This window comes from Mchenga conophoros, linkage group LG23 (assembly GCF_057382185.1).
Source record: "Mchenga conophoros isolate Kocher_MC1m ecotype Shallow Benthic linkage group LG23, M_conophoros_male_GT1.1, whole genome shotgun sequence".
NCBI classification, from domain to species: domain Eukaryota; kingdom Metazoa; phylum Chordata; class Actinopteri; order Cichliformes; family Cichlidae; genus Mchenga; species Mchenga conophoros.
Window position 1 is genome coordinate 26,579,904 of NC_140547.1, and position 21,521 is coordinate 26,601,424.

General features: G+C 39.7%; 1 protein-coding gene and 1 long non-coding RNA gene across 2 annotated transcripts; one reads left to right on the forward strand and one right to left on the reverse strand.

The window, feature by feature from the left end:
- The first annotated feature begins 44 nt into the window (after nucleotides 1-44).
- kynu (kynureninase) lies at nucleotides 45-12,707 on the forward strand. The gene is made up of 14 exons (XM_085265336.1): nucleotides 45-190; nucleotides 2,037-2,231; nucleotides 2,315-2,435; nucleotides 2,511-2,593; nucleotides 4,634-4,695; nucleotides 4,811-4,882; nucleotides 6,999-7,073; nucleotides 7,359-7,505; nucleotides 8,706-8,804; nucleotides 9,995-10,068; nucleotides 10,364-10,416; nucleotides 10,662-10,747; nucleotides 11,605-11,835; nucleotides 12,330-12,707. The coding sequence occupies exons 2-14, from the start codon at nucleotides 2,063-2,065 to the stop codon at nucleotides 12,462-12,464; spliced, it is 1,407 nt and encodes a 468-aa protein (XP_085121462.1). The 5' UTR covers nucleotides 45-190; nucleotides 2,037-2,062; the 3' UTR covers nucleotides 12,465-12,707.
- Nucleotides 12,708-14,290: 1,583 nt separating this feature from the next.
- On the reverse strand, nucleotides 14,291-17,875 carry LOC146547389 (uncharacterized). Its single transcript, XR_014890755.1, has 3 exons — nucleotides 17,755-17,875; nucleotides 16,414-16,509; nucleotides 14,291-16,031 (listed from the first exon to the last, which is right to left on the reverse strand). It is a non-coding gene; the product is annotated as an uncharacterized LOC146547389 (long non-coding RNA).
- Between the last annotated feature and the right edge of the window lie 3,646 nt (nucleotides 17,876-21,521).

A 21,521-nucleotide genomic window follows, 5' to 3' on the forward strand; every position in this document is an offset into this window, starting at 1 on the left:
TGTGCGCACAGGCGAACTTATGACAGGATATTAAAGAGCGTGTTTGAGTATGTGTCATAGTTCATGAAAACAATGATTAACCTGATAGTGCAAACAAAGAGCTCAAAGAGCGTTTGCAGAGGACACGATTCACTCAGTCTGACTGCTGAATGCATAGAGGAAGCTCATCTGCAGACCAACTGATCCAACTGTGAGTTACAGCTTTCAGAGCTCGAAAACTTCCACTTTACAGCAGAATGAATAAATAATGAGGCATGCAATGCTTTAACAAGAACAATTGTCAGCAGAAAAGCCTCTAAACTCAGTGTTTAATTGTAAAAGAACTGCAGTGTTATTGATAAGGAACGCAGAGACTTATCAGGCATATTAAAAGGAAGCTGCCTTGTGCTTAGACAGTGTGAAACAAAACATTTTAAAGGTGTTTGGGTGTACTAATCTTGCAGAATGTCATGTTACAGAAAAATCCTGGTAAAGGTTTTTTAAAAATTTGTGGTTTAAAAATGAAGAAACCAACTCTGGAAAATCAAAAATTAAATTTCTTTCTATATATTGTCTAGTTTGTTCTTTTGAGGACTCTTGGAGCCTAATGATCTCAGCTTTGATCAAAAGTCTCTGTCTATGTTAGCTTAGGAGGATATTGCAGACAAGCCCTCTGAAAAGATCTTAGTGATTCAGCTGATGGATGTTGATTATAGACAGAGGAAAACAAAGAGAAAAACAGAAGGAAATACGAGTTTGTATTTTAAATTGATTTGACAGACCAACACTTTAAAATATGAACATACAACATTTAATATGGTTGCTTCGTGGATGTGCAAGTAGTCACCAGTCTTTGCATGGATCTTCTGTCCTGATCTGCTGTTGACTCTCCATTACTGGCCAGTGGTCACACATTAACCCAGCATAACCCCGTTGTGTTCCATAGGAGACATATTGGGGCTAAATTTAGGCCAGGGAAATGTCTGGATATGCCCAGAATCCAGAGGATATGTGGGGGTAGGTACAGACAGGGTGGAGTGCTGCTGCAAGAATGGCACTAGGTTGGAGCACCTCATCTCAGTGCCTCTGTCCAGTCAGATTTCCACTAAGAGCAGTCAGATCAGAGACGGTACTCTAATGGCTGCAGGAACAGCTCAGAATTGAATCCAGCATGCCAGCAGCCCTGCCTTGGCCAGCGTCAGTCACTTGTAGCATGTGCATTGAATATAGAGGTGTACAAAGGTAAATAACCAATCAGACCAATGACTAAAACATAACATTCACATTTCAACAGAACAGGTTTGGGGGTTCGTATGATATTAAAATGATGCAGAGAAAGAGATTTAAAAGAAAGACTGAAAATGTCCTTTACAACACAAATGATCCCATGTGGATAATGAATCTTTCCAGAGTAACAGTGTTGTGATTATAGGACAACCCAAACTAATTTGTATCTTTACACAATTCTACAGCAATCAGATCTAAAAAAAAAAAAAAAAGGACCCTTGAAACAGTTTATTCCTTTATTACTAGCCACTCTAAAGAGTAGCTAATAATAAGCCCCTATAAAGGTGGACGAATCCTAAAGTTTGCACCTGGACCTTTGACATGAGCTCTAAGAAAAAACAAAACAAACGACCTGTTCTGCTAAGAACACTTAAAGTTTACTTTGGGTGTATTTCAGACCACAGATGATGTTAAACTAAGAGACCTGTGACTAAACTTTAACTTGCCCTTAGAGTTAGTGCTGTTTTCGGGACATTTGGTCAAACAAGGAATCACACAGTGTCTGTCTACATGTGAGCTTAACTACCAGAAACACCAGACTTGGGTTTTTGTTGTTTTTTTTGTTGTTGTTCCTTTACATGTATCTGTAACACCACCACAGAGGATTTTAAATTAAACCCTGAAGGCAGACTTTTAGCTTTAAGGGGAGGAAGGTCAGACAATGTCAGTAAACACCTAAAAAACAGATCTGGAAGTCTACGCACCCAGAGACTGCAACCCTATTCCTAATAAAGATAAAATGTCTTCCCTAACTGATGCTTTTCCTGCAGGTCAGCAGCCCACCGATCCCTCCACAATGGATGAGTTTGACGGCTCGACTCCCAGCGAAACTGTGAAACGAGTGTCTGACTCTCTGGGCTGCAGTCCAACCTCTGCAGAAGTGGCTGCTTACTTCGATAAACATGACAAACTGCGACACTTCAGGGAGGAATTTCTGGTGCCGAAAATTACAGAGCTGCCGCCTTGTGAGTGAAAAATGTTTCATTAAGGTTGATGGAGAAGAATATTTGTTATTAGCAGTTGTTTAATTCTGTTGATGTTTCTTTAGCTGATCTCTCACTGGTCAATGGTGCCAAGGACTGCATCTACTTTTCGGGCAACTCGTTGGGGCTGCAGCCTAAAAATGTCAAGAAGTACCTGGAAGAGGAACTGGACACGTGGGCCAAGATGTATGTTAATGCTTACATTTGATATTTAACCAAAGGATGAGGCACAGTGGCATGTATTGATGTATTCTTTTACAGTGCTATCCATGGACACACAATGGGTGCGAGACCTTGGGCATGGGCTGAAAACAACATTGAGGAACTGATGGCCAAAGTTGTAGGTAAGAAACACTGACGCTTGGCTGGTCCCTCTAAAGTAGGTCAGGATTTTTGGAGAACACGATGTTTTCCAAAGCTGCAAATTTTGGCTCACCTGAACTAGTCTGACAATGGCTGTAACAGTTGACTGATTAAGAAAACCCAAAAGGCAATTGGCGTTTTTGAAGGAGTTTGGGAACTTTCTAGCACTGCACTTCTCACAGTTTTGATACCGTTGAGTAAATTTAGAATCAGAGTACTTTGTTAATCCCTAAGGAAATTATGGAAGACCATAATTTGCAGACAACTTGCCATCATCCATGCAAGCTACCACGGTCATGGGGTACACATATTGCCCTAGCAACTGGTGGTTACCAGGGGTTCACAAACTGGTCTATAGGCCTGTGTGATTGCAGCTTTAGCAAATACTTTCACAGCAACAGCCAGCAAACAGCTGAGGAATAACGTTTTTTCCTAGCAACCAGGGGTTTCAAAGATGGTCACTGACAAGTCTCTAGGCCCGTGTGACTAGGACCTAAGCTGCTTTAGCCTGCCCACCGTTGGAACTCTTCTGCAAGTAGCTTTACACCCACGATTATTTTTCCCAATTTGCTCTGTTTTGTTCAACAGTCATTTCTGCGTCTTTGAAAGGACTTGAGAGGTCCAAGAGCAGAACCTGCCAAAGGAAAGATGGTTATTTCCAACGATTTTAGTTGGAAATAAGTCTCCTTTTCACTGAAAATACTCATAGTGGTCCTAATAAAAATGTTTTCTAAAGCTTCCATTTTAACTTGAGCTAAGTGTTGGGTGGTTCAATCTAGAGTTTCACATTTGTGTGTTCTTCTGTGATGCTCACACACAGCTGTAGTTTTAAAACAGTCTGTCCCATTTACCTTAGCTGGTAGTCACTGCACTTTTCCATCCAGGCCTGTTTTGAAGAGTGCAAAGTCCATCTGTGATTTCATTCACAAGTTCTGGATGAGGAAGACAATGACAAGAATACATGTGATCATTTGAGTCCTTCAGATAAAGATGACTATCCGGTCGTTAAGTCTGACGTCACTAACCATGTCTGGGCCTAAACTTGCTGCAGGTCCATATATCAAACGATCACTATGTCATTACTGAGAGTTGAAAAACTGTCTAAAGTCTTTCATCTTTAATAAAATGATCAGCGTTCTGCTCTACCAGGTGTAACAATTGAGTTTAACATCCAGGCATCCATGAAAACGGAATTTATGACATTTAACGGAGTTAGAAGTTAGCAGGAAGTTAGCTCGCTAGCTTCTATCTAAATACAATATAGCATGTCCTGACTGTGGGGTTTTGGAAACAAATTAAAACGTACAGCTCTGCTTTCACTTCCAACATAAATGAAGACAGAAAACTAAACAGCAGTGACGTTTGTAGGGTTACTGAAGTTTGGCTAGCTGGTATATAATGATGTGCTATGTGACCGCTAGCGACACAGCTATGTTAGCATAATATAAACAAGCTAACTTTTTTTCCACTCGATAAAAGTTAACGTGAGTGTTCTCGGTGGTCAGAAACAAATGTAATCGCATGGCAGGATGCTGTAAAAGGACCAAACTTCAGCCAACTGAGATAATCCATCCACAATACGAGGTTAGTCATTCATATACTGCTGCATGGGCTGGGCTGTAGTTACATCCTAAGGTTTTAAAAACTGAGCTTAAATAAATGATTAGCGTAATAAAAGCCGAGGGAGGTCAACAGTGATCACTGACTGTTTTAGGAGCTTTTTGAGATTAAATAGAAGAAAATACAAAACATTAAACATGTTAACAACACAAAAGCCATATTAAACGCAGACTACTTTAGGCCCGGAAGTAGGATTTGTCACGTCATCACTTAACGACCGGATAGTTTGACCATTTTGTGAACTGAAGGTTTCAACAAAAGCTACTATGCTTTAAATAACCTGGATTTCCTCATTTCTGCTGTTACTGAAATGAAATGAAAGCCTTGGGGAAATTTCTCAAACATTCACATATTAATTAAGAACATGACTCATATTGTCTTTCTTCTTTTGTTTTTGACAGGAGCTAAAACTGAGGAAGTGGCACTGATGAATGGTCTGACAGTAAATTTACATCTTCTGCTGGTATGATACAATCACTTACTGTTTCACCCCATTTAAATGATGAGATATACAAACATAACACACATAGTTCAACAACTTTCAAACTGAACAGTAATGTCCTTCAATTATTCGGCAGCTTTCCTTCTACAAACCCACTAAAACTCGACACAAAATCCTTCTAGAGGACAAGGCCTTTCCATCTGATCACGTGAGTACATCCACACATGATCACATTTTTCTCTCAAATCCTCCCTTTGGGGATTTTTCTTTCCCTGATCCATGAATTCAGCTTTACTAGTTTTGTCTAACTCAAAAGAAAAATTAAACTTCACTGGATGATTAGTTGGGGTCTGATCTTGTGTTTCGCACCAGTTTTAACACTCGAGAAACATTTCTAGCCCAAAGAACTGACATTAATTGAAGGAGGAAGGTTTTTGAGATCTGTCCAGAGTGTACATTAGAGATACCCTTGACCCTATGTTTGTTAAGTACAATACCAATTCTGAAAAAGCTGTGTAAAATATGAATAAAAACAGAATGCAGGGATTTGCAAATCTCATAAACCCATATTTTATTTATAGTTGAACATATGGACTGGTTCTCATACAGCACTTTTCCACTCAACTTTCTACTCAAAGTGCTTTATGCAATATGCCATACCAGCACATGTTTTCTACAGCTAGGTGTTTTCTATCTAACATTCATAATCTAATGGATGCATCAGAGAGGAACTTGGGGTTCAGTATCTTGCCCATCAATACTTTTGCATGCAGACTGGACCTAAAGGGTCCTAAAAGGGTTTAAACGGAGTCTTTTCCTGCACTCAGTGTTTCTCTTACTTGTCTATGGTGTAAATAATCTCTTGTCTCCTCAGTTCAAGTTGGTCATTAACCGCCCTGTTATGTTCGTTTCTCAGGAACACTGTTTGTAGGTCAACTTGACCCAGGGCATGTTTACTATGTTTATACCTGATTATTAACTCCATTATTAACCATTTCAAACAATAATTGGTGTAAATGGTGTTTATTTTTACCTCTCACAGATCGTGGTTCAATGAGGGTAATTCACTTGTTTTTCATAAAAAATGCATTTTAAAACATTTTTAATGCACATTAGAAAGACCTGCATATAAAACACAATAGTTTTACATGACATTGATTATTTTAAAATTTTGTTTTATAATTTACATTTTTTTTCTTTGTATGTAGTGATGTAGAGAAAGTAACATGTGACATCTCTTCTGTTCTGGGTCAAACTGACTTAAAATCAAGACTAATGACTCAAGAGGATTTGTACTGAAAGTAAACTCTAGAAAGAAACAAAAGAACAAAAGAACAAAAGAACAAAATAAGGGATAGCAATATGAACACAGTGTGTGTGTCTGTGAGTCTCCACAGCACACAAGTGACATGTCGTTACATGTTGCAATAGTAAACACTATCCAGTGTTTAGAACCAGAAATACACAAAAATTAATAGGTGGAAATGAACAAGGTGCATGTGTCTACACAGCACATGAGGGACATTTCATCACTCAGGAAAGATCTCCGCCCAAATGACAAATGTGTTGTAGGCTGATACATCGATGTTGTAAAAGATGACAAGTGGCCAGCGTGCAGTCATTCACTTGGTGCTGTAGGACCCTGTGACTTTGTCCAAGTTGTCAACCCACCCTTTGGTGGCACTGCAGTCTAGAGTCATTTCTAGTCCTCTCGTGTGCTGATTTCAGCATTTTTGTACAAAGTGCTCATGAGCACAACTTTTTTCCCCTTTTGGTGGCAATAAGGTACCAGGGCTGTGAAGGCAAATATGGAAGACTGAGGGGCCCTGTTCTTGGTTTTCAGCAGCTCAGCAGAGAGTTCTGTTCTTTCGGACTGTTCTAACCATTGTGAGCTTTCTCTTTAGAAGCTCCTGAACCAAGTTGTAGTCACAGGTTATGTTGTGCCCCTGAGACCTTGTGCCATATCAAGCACAACCTTTGTGACATGATTCTTCTCTGGGGCTCTTCCAGCCAGCTTCCCTGTGTTAACCTGCATGTTCAGTGTATAGCTGGTGTTTGCATCACATGCTGCCCATAAAAGGTTCCTGTCCTACCCACTTGTCCTGGGACATGTGGGTAACACATGGGTTGTACATATGTGAAAATGCACAATTTTTATTTTATATGTTGATTACCTTTATGAAGCCAAGCACAAGAAGTTTCATACTGAAAAAATACTTTAAACTATTTATTTTAGATTTTTACAATTTAAAATGGTTCAATTTGACTTGCAATATAACAGGAGGGTTAAATCTTCAGTGTCCTTCTTGAATCTCTTTCCTCAGTACGCTGTGGAGTCGCAGATCCGTCTGCGAGGACTCGATCCTAAGGACAGCATGCTGTTGCTGTCACCCAAGCCGGTAACACACTGCACACTTTTATCTAAACTAATTTCTCCATGGAGGAACAATTGATGGATAGTTTTCCTCCCCAAAGCAAATCCTCAGGTCATCTACTTCACGTCACGTGTTAGCATATCACTACTAAAACTTTCACAGCATCTTAACTTTCAAAGATGAAGAGCAGTTGCCGACCTATTGAGTGCATTTCATGCTGTTATATGAACAAACGTGTCTGTAGCTCTGTGTCAGTTAGAAACTAAACACCGTTTAAATGACAATGCTGAGCACTTTCTGTGTGTTCAGGGAGAAGAGACCCTGAAAACCGAGGACATCCTGGAGGTGATCGAGAAGCAGGGCGACTCTATCGCAGTGGTAATGTTTAGCGGGGTTCAGTATTACACCGGCCAGCTGTTCGACATGGCCTGCATCACTGAGGCTGGCCAGAGGAAGGTGAGGAGAGGATACTGTAACCCAGTGGTTCCCAAAGTGGGGGGCACATTACTGGGGGGCGCAGTATGAATAAAAAAAAAAATGCTTGAACACTGCTAGCACAATGGACAAGTTTTTGACGGGGCTCCCACACAAACGCAAAGCAGAAGATGAAGCATCGCCAAATATGTTTCCAAACCAACTCCCTTCCAAGCCAAAGACTTGAAAATATGGTGAAGCATATCTTGCCTTTGGCTTTACCTGCACAAGTGCCAAGGTAGGTCTCCCCGGCAGAGTTTGTTTCCCCTGCATCGGGAACACGCGCTGGGCTGTCCAAATCACGGACAAACAGTATCCCACATTCTTGATTAGTTCACAAACACGTCTTATAATGACTAACTACTCCTGAAATTTTGGAGATGTTAGCTCTTTATACAGTAAAGCTACAGATTTTCTTGTAAAACAAAGGGGGGCCTAGCAAAAAGAGAAACCACTGTAAGCAAAAAATACTCAGATAAAAGTCTTTAATGATGTTTCAATGAGGCCTTCCAGTCACCAGAACTTTCCGATTTTCTTGTATTACTTAAATGAGAGTTGACACTTACATAAAGAAGCATGTATATGATTTCTCCCGGTGCTTTCATTATTTATTTCCAAAAAAGTTCAAAAGAACAGAACAGATGGAGAAAAGTACCAATCGCAGATCTGCATTTCCAGCTAGAGTTGGTGGGTATCACACCCACTGTGCGAAGTTTGATGGGCCAACAATAATACTGATGCACAATTTTTTAACTGAGTGAGTTTTGCCCACTGTGACTCTGACTGACCAACGTTAACAACAACGCTATTCCCTTTTTCCAATTGTGTGTTTACACCCAAATCTTTTACCCATTTTCATCTCAAATTTTCACCGCATCTCGCCATCATTTTATGAAATATTGGTGTTATTTGCAATAAATCCCATATTTTTTGATGCAACTCTTCAGTTGTGAAACTTTCCGGCCTGACCAAATGTTTCCTTGAATTGTGGAAAGAGTCAATGTCCAAAGAAAACTTAGAAGTCTCTAGAAGTCCTGGAAAGCTATTGCTCAAGACCACTTACAAAAATGTGAAGACAGTCTGTTATCTTGGAAGCAAAAGAAAAATTAATCAGGGCCTTCTCGAGACTTTTGCTTTGTGCTGTATATTAAGTTGTTACTGTGTCCTCTGTTTGTCTGTCAGGGCTGTTATGTCGGCTTCGACTGCGCCCACGCGGCAGGAAACGTCGAGTTGGAACTGCATGACTGGGGTGTCGACTTCGCCTGCTGGTGCTCCTACAAGGTCAGCTGACAGGAGACTTCTAAAGTCCTGCTCACTGTTTCATCCAGACACAGTCCAGAGTGAATGAGACTCTGTGGAGCTGTAGGACAAATGTCCTTTCTGAGGAATATTAATGTTCTTTCTGGCAAAGGTTGAGACAACACAACCAGTTCCGATTTTAGACGCTTATACCAGGGTGTCAAACTCATTTTACATCGTGGCTCACATACAGTTCACTTTGATCTCAAGTGAGCCGGACCAGCAAAACTCCCATTTAATCCCTGAGATATTTTAATGTAAGAAAAAGAACTTCAACAATAGATCTGTTTTTCTATTTGATAAAGAAATGGTGCTGTAGTAAAGGAAAGAAGTGTGGCAGCATGACTCTTTGGGCTTAAAGTTTAAGAAATGAATTACAGAAAATTTCTGGTGTCTCATTGTCCACACTGTCCTGTAATTATGTAATTATTATAAAATCAAAGTTTTGTTGTTAATATACAGAATATTTCTTTGTTTTGCCAGGATGCACAAAGCAGCTCATGAGAGAAATTAAGCACACAAACCTATCAGGGTTAGATTTTTCTGAACTCAAGAGTAAGAAATCATGCAATTCTATAACAGATACTGAAAAAACTGGAACTACCTGTCATTTAACAGTTTATTACTTATTTATTTTGGTTTATGAATGACCATGGGGGATGTCTTTATCAAAAACCAATGGAAGGGGCCTTTAAAGATCAAAAGCCTTAGGTAATTCAGCTGATCTCCCATTCAATAACTTCTGTAGTGCTACTTTCTGATCTCTGTGCAGCAGTGATGTTACATCTACCTTAGCGCCATCGCTGAAAACTATGGATCATTTAAACTGAAAACTGCTTGTTAACTGCCATAATCCTTCACATGTAATCCAGGACAGTTTGAAAGAGAAATTGATGTAAGAGCAGAGCGAACAGCCTAAAAGGACAGAACGGGGCATGTGAAAATGTCCGAGATTATCTTAATTTCAGACAAATTTCACAGACTTTTTTATTCATGTATCATAAAGGCAGCGGTAAATACTTATCTCCTTATCACCATTCACTCCAGCTTACTGAGGACTACCTTGCTCACTAACTGCCCTGTTAATGAACTGCAGGCGATTTCAGTACAATTATCAGATAAAAGTATAAATGAGAAATGCTTTGTGATGACTGTGGCTTTTTTGTTTGCAGTATATAAACTCAGGTGCTGGTGGTCTCGCTGGGGCGTTTATCCATGAGAAACACAAACATACCATCAAACCAACGTAAGAAACATTCCTCACAGACATTTTAGCTGGTGGGGATTTTTGTTGGTAGGGTATCCCAGATATCCTTGGCCTAATTTTGACACTCTTGGTTCAGTCACAGCACTGGCAAGTGACACCTTGAGTCAGTCACGGCCAGATGTGGGACATCTAGGATAGTGAAACTAATATCAAATGATAAAATATATCAAACTCAAGTATCTTTCTCTTAAATTAGTCAAAATACGTTAATAGACATAGGATTAAAGATTGGATTAAATAAAGTAACACAGCTCTCTGTTCCCGTGTCCTTCAGGCTGATGGGATGGTGGGGACATGACCTGAAGTCTCGGTTTCAGATGACTAACGGTAAAACTCATCACAGATTCCTCACTGACCTCTGCCTCCTCAGTACCTCTCTCAAGCCTGCTGTGTGCTTTTAGAGTTGCTATTTGCTTCCATCTTGTGGTCTCATGTGAACATTACACCTGCAGTTCTGCCTATTTGGAGACCTTTATGTTTAGAGTGTAAAGAGCACACCTCTCAGGCTCTGAATGAACTGAATGGATCCTGAAGCTTTGAAAGGGTTCTTGACTTTTTCCTTCTGTTTTTAGTGATGGAGCTGCAGCCTGGAGTGAGCGGCTTCAGGCTGTCGAACCAACCAATCCTGCTGGTCTGTCCACTGCAGGCCAGTCTGGAGGTACTCCTTCTAGACATGTTAATCAACCTGAATGAAACGTATTTCATAAGCTTGCTAGGGTTCAAGGATTATTAGCATCTATTTAGTGTTCGGGAATTGTGAATCGTTACAAATTATATGTAGTTTGTGTAGTAAATGATCTCAAAACGACAACTATGTTACGTGTACAATATATGCGCGCCATTGAAATTACACGTATGTTGTGGACATTATATGCAAACCATTGACATTACATGTGTGTTATGTGCAGGTTATTGAAGTTACATGTCCGTTATTAACATTACAAGTGTTATGTGTATGTTTTTGTCATTACGTGTATGTAATGTATGTATGTAGTGCACTGACACTTTGGGGTAACTGGAATTGTTGTCATGCATATCTGTAAGTAAGTGTTTATCAAACAGTGATGCTAATAGTGCCTGTAGTCGATTACAAGTTGAATACACAGCTTGAAAAAACTATATGTGTTCATTATTCATCTCTTTCATTGTTTAATTGTTGTACATGTCTATTTAATGGTTATTTAGTGTTTGCTTATTTCAGCAGTTTATTATTTATTATGGAAACTTGTTTCTGCCACTGAAAACAAGCATTTTTTGCCATACATAAGTTCAAAATTTGGGTTATTATCTCGCCTTAATTGCTCAAACTTATGGAAATAACTGAAAAATTGAGAAAATTCCTTTTTTAAAATTTGAGAGAGTAATCTAAAATCATGTCTTATGGAAGGGAAAAATGCTGTTTTCAGGCTTCCTTAATATATCAGCATAGTCTTGTACACGAAAAAAAAAAACATTTGCCTGAAGTAACATCTATTTTTCATTTTCTTTCCTCATACACGATTTAAATCTTGCCAGGTGTTTAACATGACCACCATGCAGGCTCTGCGCAAGAAGTCCCTCCTACTGACGGGCTACCTGGAGTATCTGATTAAGCACTACTACACTAAGGACCCGGCTCAGCCTCACAAACCTCACGTCCACATCATCACACCGTCGGACCCTCAGCAGAGAGGCTGCCAGCTTTCGCTCTCCTTCTCTGTTCCCATCAAAAGAGTCTTCGAGGAGCTGGAGAAGAGGGGCGTCGCTGTGAGTATAAACCCCGATATCTGTTTCTAGTACAAGCCTAATCAGGTAAAAATACAAGAATGTAATTAATTTTAACATCAAATGTAAATTTTGTCTTTTTAAGTTCTGTGTTGTTATCATCAAAAGTTTAGAAAAGGGGTTGGTCACGTATTTGGCATCTTAGCCAGTTCAGTTTTGTATTTGTTTTCTTTTTTGGAGCCAGAAGTGTCCAAAGTTTGTGAATTCAGCTTGTTTTTATAAACCGATACCTGATCATTAGTGCCAAGTACATACAAATAAAACATTAGCATTTAACTCACTAAAACCAGAGCACAGACTGGTGGAGGATCTTAGCAACTAACTTCATAAAAACAACTATAGGGACATACTCGCTTTTGTAACTTGCCTACAGTGGCCATTGGAGGAGCTCCAGTTTTTGGCACTTTAATTCCTTGTGCTTCAAAAAATGACCACCTGAACACTTTTGAACTCTTTTGTCATTTCCTGTCTCATAGTGTGACATGAGGGAGCCCACCGTGCTGCGAGTTGCTCCGGTGCCAATGTACAACTCCTTCAGTGATGTCCATCGCTTCATCAGAGCGCTGGGAGAGGCTCTGGCCGCCAGCAAGCAAGATTGGGAGAGGAACTGACTGCTACAAACTCCTGTGTTTTTTCATGGTTATTAGGAAGGTTGTAAAGCATCATGCTTTCTTTAAACGCCTCAGGTCTCTCATTTTGTGCCTTTTGGAACCATTTGAGCCTCATTATCTTCACTGTATTTTTAAACTTTTTTTTATCTGTTGCAGAGATATTTGTCATAAATTCTCAGAAGTAAAATATTTTTGGTGACAGTTTAAAATAAAGCTGAGAACAGCCTTCAGATTGAGAGAGAACCCTGACGTTCCCTTGGTCTTTGTTTTGTTCTCTAGGTCTCTCTTTGAAATTGCACATAAAATATGGCTTGTTTTGCATACCTACCTAACACACCAGTACTTAAAGCCTTATTGCAAATTTTTGCAATCTTATTGTTTTTTTGAAAATTATTTTTTATTATTTAATAAAGTATATTAATGTAATATGACACAGGGCTTTTGCATGAACAGTAACTGAATACATGACTAGCTGCAGTAAAATAAAAGATGGATGTACTCACCAAAGCACGACCCACTACTTTGGAAAGTCCCAAATTCGCAATTTTATCCATTGCCGTTGTGGTTTTCAGCCAATAAAGCTGATTCTGACAGGAGATACACTCTAACTGTGACTACTAGTACATCAGTAGTACATCAGTGCTTCACATACTTCTTCAACCTGCAGGTTGGCACAGTTACCATGTTGTCAACCAAAGACTACACCATGAAATCGGTATGTGACCAAATGCTACGAGACAACTAACCTTCAGTTTTAAAGCTGTGGCTTTAAGTAATGGTAAGAAAACTATTTACACAATTCTATGACACCACAGCGATGTGAAATGTATCGCTTGCATTTAAAATAGCGAATTGGATATAAATCCTTTGATTTTAATAGATATTTAATATATTTTCTTATACATATGGTGATGTGAAAAAGTGTGAAAAAGTATTTGAACCATTCTTGATTTATTAGCTTGTTGCTATTTGATCAAATAAAATGTAATATTAGACAAGGATAACTCAAGTACCTGGCCCTGTGTGAAAAAGTACATTTAAAAACATCAGTAATGATTTTTTCTTAGTTATTATTATTATTGCTATTTTTACCTGCTGGTTATACAAGTCTTTTCTCGTAGTATTTATCACATCTAAACAGACTATTAGTGTTAAGGTGTTAACACCGGTGTCACACCAATTATATTTCTGTATATTTCTTCTATATAAATGATCATAAACATCTCATTAAAAAAGTGACAATTCTCAAAAGTTCAATGCTATTCAAATAATGAACTATTTGTATAAGTAGGAGAAAACTAAGAAACAACCCCATGGTTGTTTATTGTACACTTATATATAATTTATTAATAATTAATGATTGATGAGTGATTTCTATGTCAAAAGGCAAATTAAAATTTAGTTTTTTTTAATTTGGAGGACATTTTTCTTATTGTCATGGCTTAGCGCAACAGCACATGGGGAAACACGATGATGCAGTTATATTGAACAAAAGTTAGATCCCACATTATGATTGCAAAAACACTTTCTTTGAACAGCCCGTATCAGAATGCTGCCGTAGCTCTCACTCCCCTCACCCCTGTGACCCTCCTCTTCGGTGGAGCATTTGGGCACAACACCCAGCGAGCTCACAGCATGAGGTTTGCAAATTACAGCATTTTTTTTTTTCATTTGGGCTGTGAGGGAGGAATCTAATGAAACCCTTTTTTTCTCCCCCTCTCTCTTCCTCACCCGTCTGTACATTACACACATGAGTTAGCCGACAGTCCTCCCCTTACCAATTAACACCTACTTTATTATAACGTTGACTTCTCCCTAATGTTCTTGCATGTGTTTATGCACTATTACCTTGACGGATGCCTCTTCCACGATTAGACATAATTGGCATATCAATATGCAAAACCTAAATGGATTAACCTTCTTTAAAACTAATGAGCACTTGGATGCCCAGCTGGGGAATGGACCAAAATTAGCATTTGTCATCTTTTTGGGATGATGTGAGAATAAATAATTGAAGAGTGGCTGGTATTGTCTTTCCTGGGGCTACTTAACCTTACAGTGACTGTACTGTAAAATGGAGAAAAAAAAGAGAGAGCGAGAGAAGGAATATGCAGATTTACTGTCTTAATGATGACCGCCGGCTTGCTGGGTTCACACACACATGCAGGGGAAAAAAAAAATACAAAGTAGCTCCGTCTTTGCTGAGGGAAGTGGACAGTTTTGATCAAAGAATTGGCAAAGTAAGGTTTAGTTAGGCAAAACAAACTGTGGCACTTTTGAAAGGTTTTTCATGATCAGTAGAGGAGGATTAGAAATATACCCCAGATCTAAGCACTTATGGGTAGATTAAAACATTTTTAAACATCAAAACATGGGTGTAATAGAAGAAGTATTTCCAACATGTTATTGAGCTTTCCTAAAATTAAAAAAAGTTAAAATTATTGCAGTAGATTGTAATTTGTTGCTAAAATAAATTGCCCCAGAGGAAGGGCAGTGTATAACTAACTTACAGTGACTTACATATGAAAGTTTCAAATGTAAGTATTTAAGTTAAGATCAGGAAGTATTTTCAGGAGAATGAACATAAAATAAAGAGATGCAATGTTGTTCTAAAATACATTTATGAAACTGCTCCAATGGTTACAGAGCTTTTTTGCTATTACAGTGAGATATTTACACCTCTAAATACTCCAATTCAGGTCAGAGTTTTAGTCAAGATACTTCAGTACTCTTTGTTTTTAACATGTTTTCTTAGATGAGCTTCAGAAAAAGACTGAAAGCTGTAGGGGGCAAAAAACTGCTTAGCTTGGGTAGCACCAAGACAAAAATATCTCCCGAGTTAGTTTTAAACTTGTTGTTAAAATTTGGTTTCTAAACTGTAATGTCCAGCACTAAAAAGATAGAAAGACTCGCACTATGAAGTCTCAGTTTCTCAATGAATATGTCACCATGAGCCAGTGAATTCTGTGTACTGCTCAACTCTGTGAAAATTACACGGCTCCAAGAAAAGCTTGGGCATGGTGTGGTCTGGCAGGAGTTCAAGGTTGTGTGATCAACTGACAGTTAAAACATAACTTTTTAAGTCCAATATCCAAAGTAAAAAATGCTCCAAAAGCTGCTTGCGTGTGGCTTAGTAGGTCAGAGAGCAAAAAGATAGTTTCGGCTTTTAGAGACAAAAGTGAACTTTGGAGTTTAACATCCAAAAGAAAGACTGCAAGCTGGCCAGAAATCAGATCAAACCTCTGACCTGATAGGTGAGGGAACATGGTTGTCTGCAAACACACAACTATTACTATTACTTGTGGATGACTTTTAATAAAATTACTTTGCCAAGTACTGAAGCCGTAGATGAACTATTAACATTGTTTGCAAATGCTGTACTTAAAAAAACATTACATTATCCCGTGGCGATGTAGCTGATGACATATTAATACATTGCCCATCAAAGGTGACGGACAGGTTGACAGATGAGGTCCGACAGGAGTCTCCATGGAATATGATGACACTGTGATCTGCAGTGAGTGTAGGGAGCAGGTGGAAGAAAGACTGGGGAGGTGGAGGTATCCTCTGGAGAGAAGAGAAATGAAAGTCGGTAGAATCAAGACAGAATACATGTGGGTGAATGAGAGGCAGACAGGTGGAAAGTTGAAGGTGGATGAGGTTAAATACTAGGGGTCAACCACTCGAAGCAACAGACATTGCAGTGCAAGAGAGGTGAAGAAGAGAGTGCAGGCAGGGTGGAGCGGATGTAGATGAGTGTTAGAGGCAGAAGTAGGTTCAGATGTGAAAGAAATACTTCATTTGCTATCTTCAGCTGAACAACAGAACTTGTAGGGTAGCATTTATTCTAGCAAACCTTTTAAACATTTAAGTTTCTAATAAATTTCACAAGTTAATGAAAGAGCTGCACATTCAGTCAAACCGACTTCAGATTCACATTCATACTTACCCAAATTGTTTTGTTTCCTTGTGCTTCACCCAAACAAATCCAGGTAAAAGGCCAGGCTGGCAAACAGGAAGTGGCAGTTGTATTCAGGGCGCAGGACTATACCAAGTGTGACAAAGTACAGAGGACGGATTGGCTGTTTTAAAGTTTCCAAAGTGGAAGAGATGTCCTACCCGGTACCCAGTATGAGTAAATGGGTAAATGCATATATTTTCTAAATCTTTGCAAACACATTGATTATACAGCAGTATACTGTATGTCGATTATATCAACATACAGTGTTGTGAGTTTGAATAGTACTTCCAATACTAAGAGTAGGAACGCATAAAAAAATCTTGCCAAATGATTAAAATTGCAGCACAAACTAATATTGGTTATCACATACAAAGATATTTTATGGATTCCAGTCAAAGCAGATGTAAAAGAGTCCGATATCCCCAAATGTTAATCTCTTTTAAGTTAAACTGGAAACTAACTCAAAGAAAAAACCAATGTTGTGTCTACACGTAATTAGATCTTTAGGTGTTGTAGCCAGTCACAAAAACGCATCATTTGTTCCCATTTCTTCAGACATAAAATAGTATTTTTGCACCAACAAGGTGATTCTCAAAGCGCTATTAGCTGAAAACTTGGCATATCTCAGCATGACGTGCTGTGCTTTCTTAAAAAAATTTATCTACAGCAGATAAGCCAAGTCCTTAAGACACAGGAAAAAATCCAGCATCTTACATGGGCCATTGTTGAAGCAGCAGAGAACAGGACAAAAAGCAGAAACACCCACAAAAGAGCTTTGAATGTCTTTGAAGAAGTCTGGAAAACAGGTTGCCACTATTGCTCCCCGATTGAGAAGGTGACCCATATGCCAAAAACTACTACAATGACCCAGTTTGAAGTTCACCCATGTCCTGTGTGTCATTCCCCCCTCACTAATATCCTGCTTTCCTGTCAACTCTCTCTGGATTGGCCTACTTGTTAAACACAACAAAAGCTTGGAGAACTAAATAAATGACAAGAAAATCTCAAAATATAAAGAAATGTGGGGTGGCTCAAAAGTTTTGCACAGTACTACATGCCATGAATGAAACGAAGAAGAAACAACACTTTATAATGTCTCCTGACGGGTTGGTTAAGCAGAAAATAAACTTAAACCGTGATGTTCGGCTGTTTTATCCCATAAATGTCAGATTTTTAGGAACAGGAAGCTTCAGAATCCAATTTGATTAAGAGCACTCAACAAAAGAGCTTCCTAAAAGTTCACTCAAACACAATCGACCTTTATTTCAGGTTGACTGTACTTCTGCCTCGCCCAGACAACATCACTGGTCATATTTTAATAACCCAAACCTTTGATTGGATTCTGGCATCCTTCTGCTTTCCGTGCCTTCAGTCTTCACATGAACGCACACGCAAAGCTGAACTCCCCAGGCTGAACGCTGGTTGATGGTGGCAGCAGTTAACAGGTAATAGGGATTGAGAGCTGCATGAATCAGAACTAATTACCTTAAATAGCCACAGCCTCGGGCTTATTTTTCCAGTCCACGTCTCTCCAATTTGACAGCTGGCAAAGGTAGCTGCTGCTGCTCCAGAGGCGGCGAGGTGCTGTGTGGGACTTTTTCATCCCATTAATTAATTGTAGAGCAACTAAACCGTGAAAAGCTACAGACGGGAACTTTACTGACCGCTCTCTTGGCAGGTCTGCTGTGACAGCCGCCGAGGGGAAGCACCCACTAATAGAGTCAGGTAAAGAATGAAAATGGTGAAATAAAAATTTTTTTAAAAAATGGGACTAGATTAGTTTTGGGTGGTTTAACTTCATTTGAGGCAGAGCTGAACTCGGAGCTATCAAAGAATTCCATCAAATGGAGTTTAAAGTGGATAAAAGCAGCTTGTTGTTCAAGGGTTTTGTTTGAAGAGCAGGCTTCATGAATAAGAGACGAAATCACAATAGAGACAAAAAAAAAAAAGGCAAAATATTAGCCGAAAAGAAAAAAGGAAAAAAGAAAGGAAGCAAGGGAAGGGGCGCTCTGTGCTCAGATGATTTGGAATCAGATACTACAACCTTGTTAGCATCGCAAGCTTATTTCCATATTAACGACCCCTTCAGAACCTTCAAAGTAATGAATAATTGACAACAAATGAAATGTTTTGATTGTCGTCAGCGCCCGGCGTGTTTAATGTTTCATATGTTGCTTTCCAGCTAATTATGGAGATGGCACATTTGTCAGAAATACGTCCCCCTCGCAACCCTGGCGCAACCCTCCCGCCGTCCTCTGCAGATGCCCTGTGTTTTCAGGCAGGAGGGAGGGGTGCAGACAGACACACGCACCCTGTTGTAATTAGCTAGCAGGGAGTGCTCGGCGACCTGTGAGGGGAGTCGAATGGCGTCCGCTGCTCACGGGTATTGTTTTGGCTGCAGACACAACAGAAGCTCTGCTGATGGGGTGTGTGTGTGCAACAAAATGGAAAGGTAGAGAGTGGGAATGCAAGTACAAAGGTACATGAAAGGCTTTTCGCACCACTTTTCCTTGATGGGGTTGTGCAACCTTGTCAGACTTCAGCAATGTTTTGATTGTAACGTCTGTGCAGACCTTTCTAGATTAGACTCACTGCATTTGTTTTAATCACAAAAGATCGCTTGTTGAAAAGAACTAAAACAAAATATAGCCTTATATTGTGTTAACCCCCACATGGGACCTCTGGGGGTCGCCAGCAGTGGGTAGCACCAGGAGGGTGGAGTTTTTGGTTGAGGCCTTGGAGGATTCTTATGCTCTGTTGGGGAGTTTGGTATAGCTGTCAAAGTAAGACCTTCACAAGGTTTCCCAGCAGAACATTGGAGTTTAAGAAGAAGCTGTCTGCCTCACCTGTCGGTGGATTTTATGTTTGTCAACCAGGTGACCCGAGGCTGCTCTCTGTTTACTGCAGATTTTTTACTACCATGTATTGAGCATGTGAGAGTTGGAGGGTCCCATGTTGCAGACTGACTGAAGAAGAAAGTAAGAACAGCCAGGAGGAAAAAACAATAAAGAAAGAGAGAGAAACAAAGAAGGAAAGGGATAGATGGAACAGAAAAGGGGTGAAAAGAACAAGAAAGGAAGAAAGTTCAAGAACATAAAGAGTAAAAAAAGTAAGAATGTAAGAAAGACGAAGAAAGACAGAAAAGGAAAGAAAAATCAAAACACGAGGAGAGAAAAAAATCAGCAAAGAAAAAGTACAGAAATGAGAAAAGCAGGGACAAGCAGTAAGTGAAAAAGATGAAGTTAGAAGGAAAAGAGGTTAAAAGAACAAAGAATAATGGAGAAAAAAAGAAATAAAAAGAGAAAATGTGAGAAAAATTAGAAAAAAGACAAGTAGAGAAAAAGATAAAAAGAATAAAAGAGATAAAAATAGATATGGGGAAAGAGATAGAAAGGAAGAAAGAACACAGGAAAAGTAGAAAAAGAAAGCGTGAGTGCAACAAAGACAAAATGTCATGGTCCTGGGCCATGTGGGCCCAGTATTCTTAGTTTCTTGTATTTTTGTATTTCGTTCCTTATTTAGGCCATGTTTCCTAAGTTGTCCTGTTGTGGTGTTCCTTATTTGACTTCCCCTTGTGACTTTTATCCCCTGTGTGCCCCTCTATGTATCTGTGAGCCCTCATCTCCCCTCCTTGTTTCATTCCATGTTTCCCCAGCCCACTATGCCCGTGCTCTCTCTCTCCTCCTGTTTGCACCTGTGTACTTCCTGTTTTACTTTGACAGTCTCCCGTCAGTGTTGTTTACTCCTGCCATGTCTTGTTATGTTTATCTGTGTCCGCTGTGTTCCCATGTGTGGCCACTTCCCCTGATCATCCCTCTTGTGTATTTAGTCTCTGTGTTTCATGTAGTCTGTGTCGCGTCGTCTGTGTTACCACCCCCTGTGTTCCGTATCTCCAGCCATAGCTTTTTCTTAGTTTATGTCCAGTTTAGGTTTTCTGTTTGAACTATTACCCTTATACTGCCCTCGCTCTGGTTTGTTCTGTTATCAGCCATAATAAAAGGCTCGCTTTTGTTTAATCCACTCCTGCATCTTCGCTTGTGTTCGCGTCTGGGTCCAACACACACATTCCCACACGGTCTATCTCCACGGACCGTGACACAAAATGAAAGCGATAAAGACACAAAGTAAAACAAAAACTAAACAGAAAAGAAAGTGTAGGAATGTAAAAGAGAAAGTGAAAGAGAAATACAAAGGAGAGAAAGATAGTCAAGAAAAAGAAACAAAGACAAGGTGACAGGATAAATGAAAAGACAACAGAAAGAAAGAATAAATCTATGGTTGTTTTGTCACATCAGGTGGTAAAAATAAACAAAATAATACCATATAGTACCACCTCTGTAGAAAACATGTAGGGACCAATCAGAACAAGTAGTGAGGGGAAGTCCCCTGTTACCAGTTCATCTGATATCATCAGCCTGGTATAAAAAATAAGCTTAGTGTCTCTAATCTGAGCCTGAAATTATATTAAATCTCAGCTGTTCTGTTTTTTTTCTCCTTTTTTTGCCCCCCTTCATCCCTGAAAACATCTTTTCAGACACGGTTAGTCTGAGATCAACTTGTTGTGCAGACACCTTGTCTCTCCGATGCACCTTTACAAGACGACAGACAAACCGGAGCTGACAGAGGTCGTCTGTGTCACGCTGACAGACAGCTGGAGAGAGCGTGAGCGCTATATTTAAACTGCGAGTGTTTGTTTGTGTACATCTGCGTGAGCTCGCGCGTTTATCCGAGCATGAGTGTGTGCGCGATGGTTCAGTCAGGTCAGTGTATCCTGAAGACACTGTCAGGCAGGATTGATTTCCTCTCTCTCGATCCGTGGACACGTTCCTGTAACACAGCTGACCCCCCGAGTTGCGTTACCTTGTCATTTTGCGACACGGATCAAAGCGGAGACGAGCTGGAAATAGCCACACGACGACCTTGAACTCTTGGAGGAAGCGGTGGAAGGAGGAGGAGATGTGAGTGCCAGGGCAGAGGTTCAGTTCAGATTTCAAGCAACAGTTTCCAACTAAAAGTGAGCACACGTCAAGGGCTGTACTACAACTTTGATTTATTTATGATGTTTTTATTACACTGCGATGACGCCTCCGTGCGCT

Bases quoted from the DNA above. Each gene is read 5' to 3' on its own strand.
- kynu (XM_085265336.1), top strand. From the start codon at position 2,063: ATGGATGAGTTTGACGGCTCGACTCCCAGCGAAACTGTGAAACGAGTG. The intron at 7,506-8,705 runs GTGAGGAGAGGA...TTTGTCTGTCAG, and splicing joins CTGAGGCTGGCCAGAGGAAG to GGCTGTTATGTCGGCTTCGA. The intron at 11,836-12,329 runs GTGAGTATAAAC...CCTGTCTCATAG, and splicing joins TGGAGAAGAGGGGCGTCGCT to TGTGACATGAGGGAGCCCAC.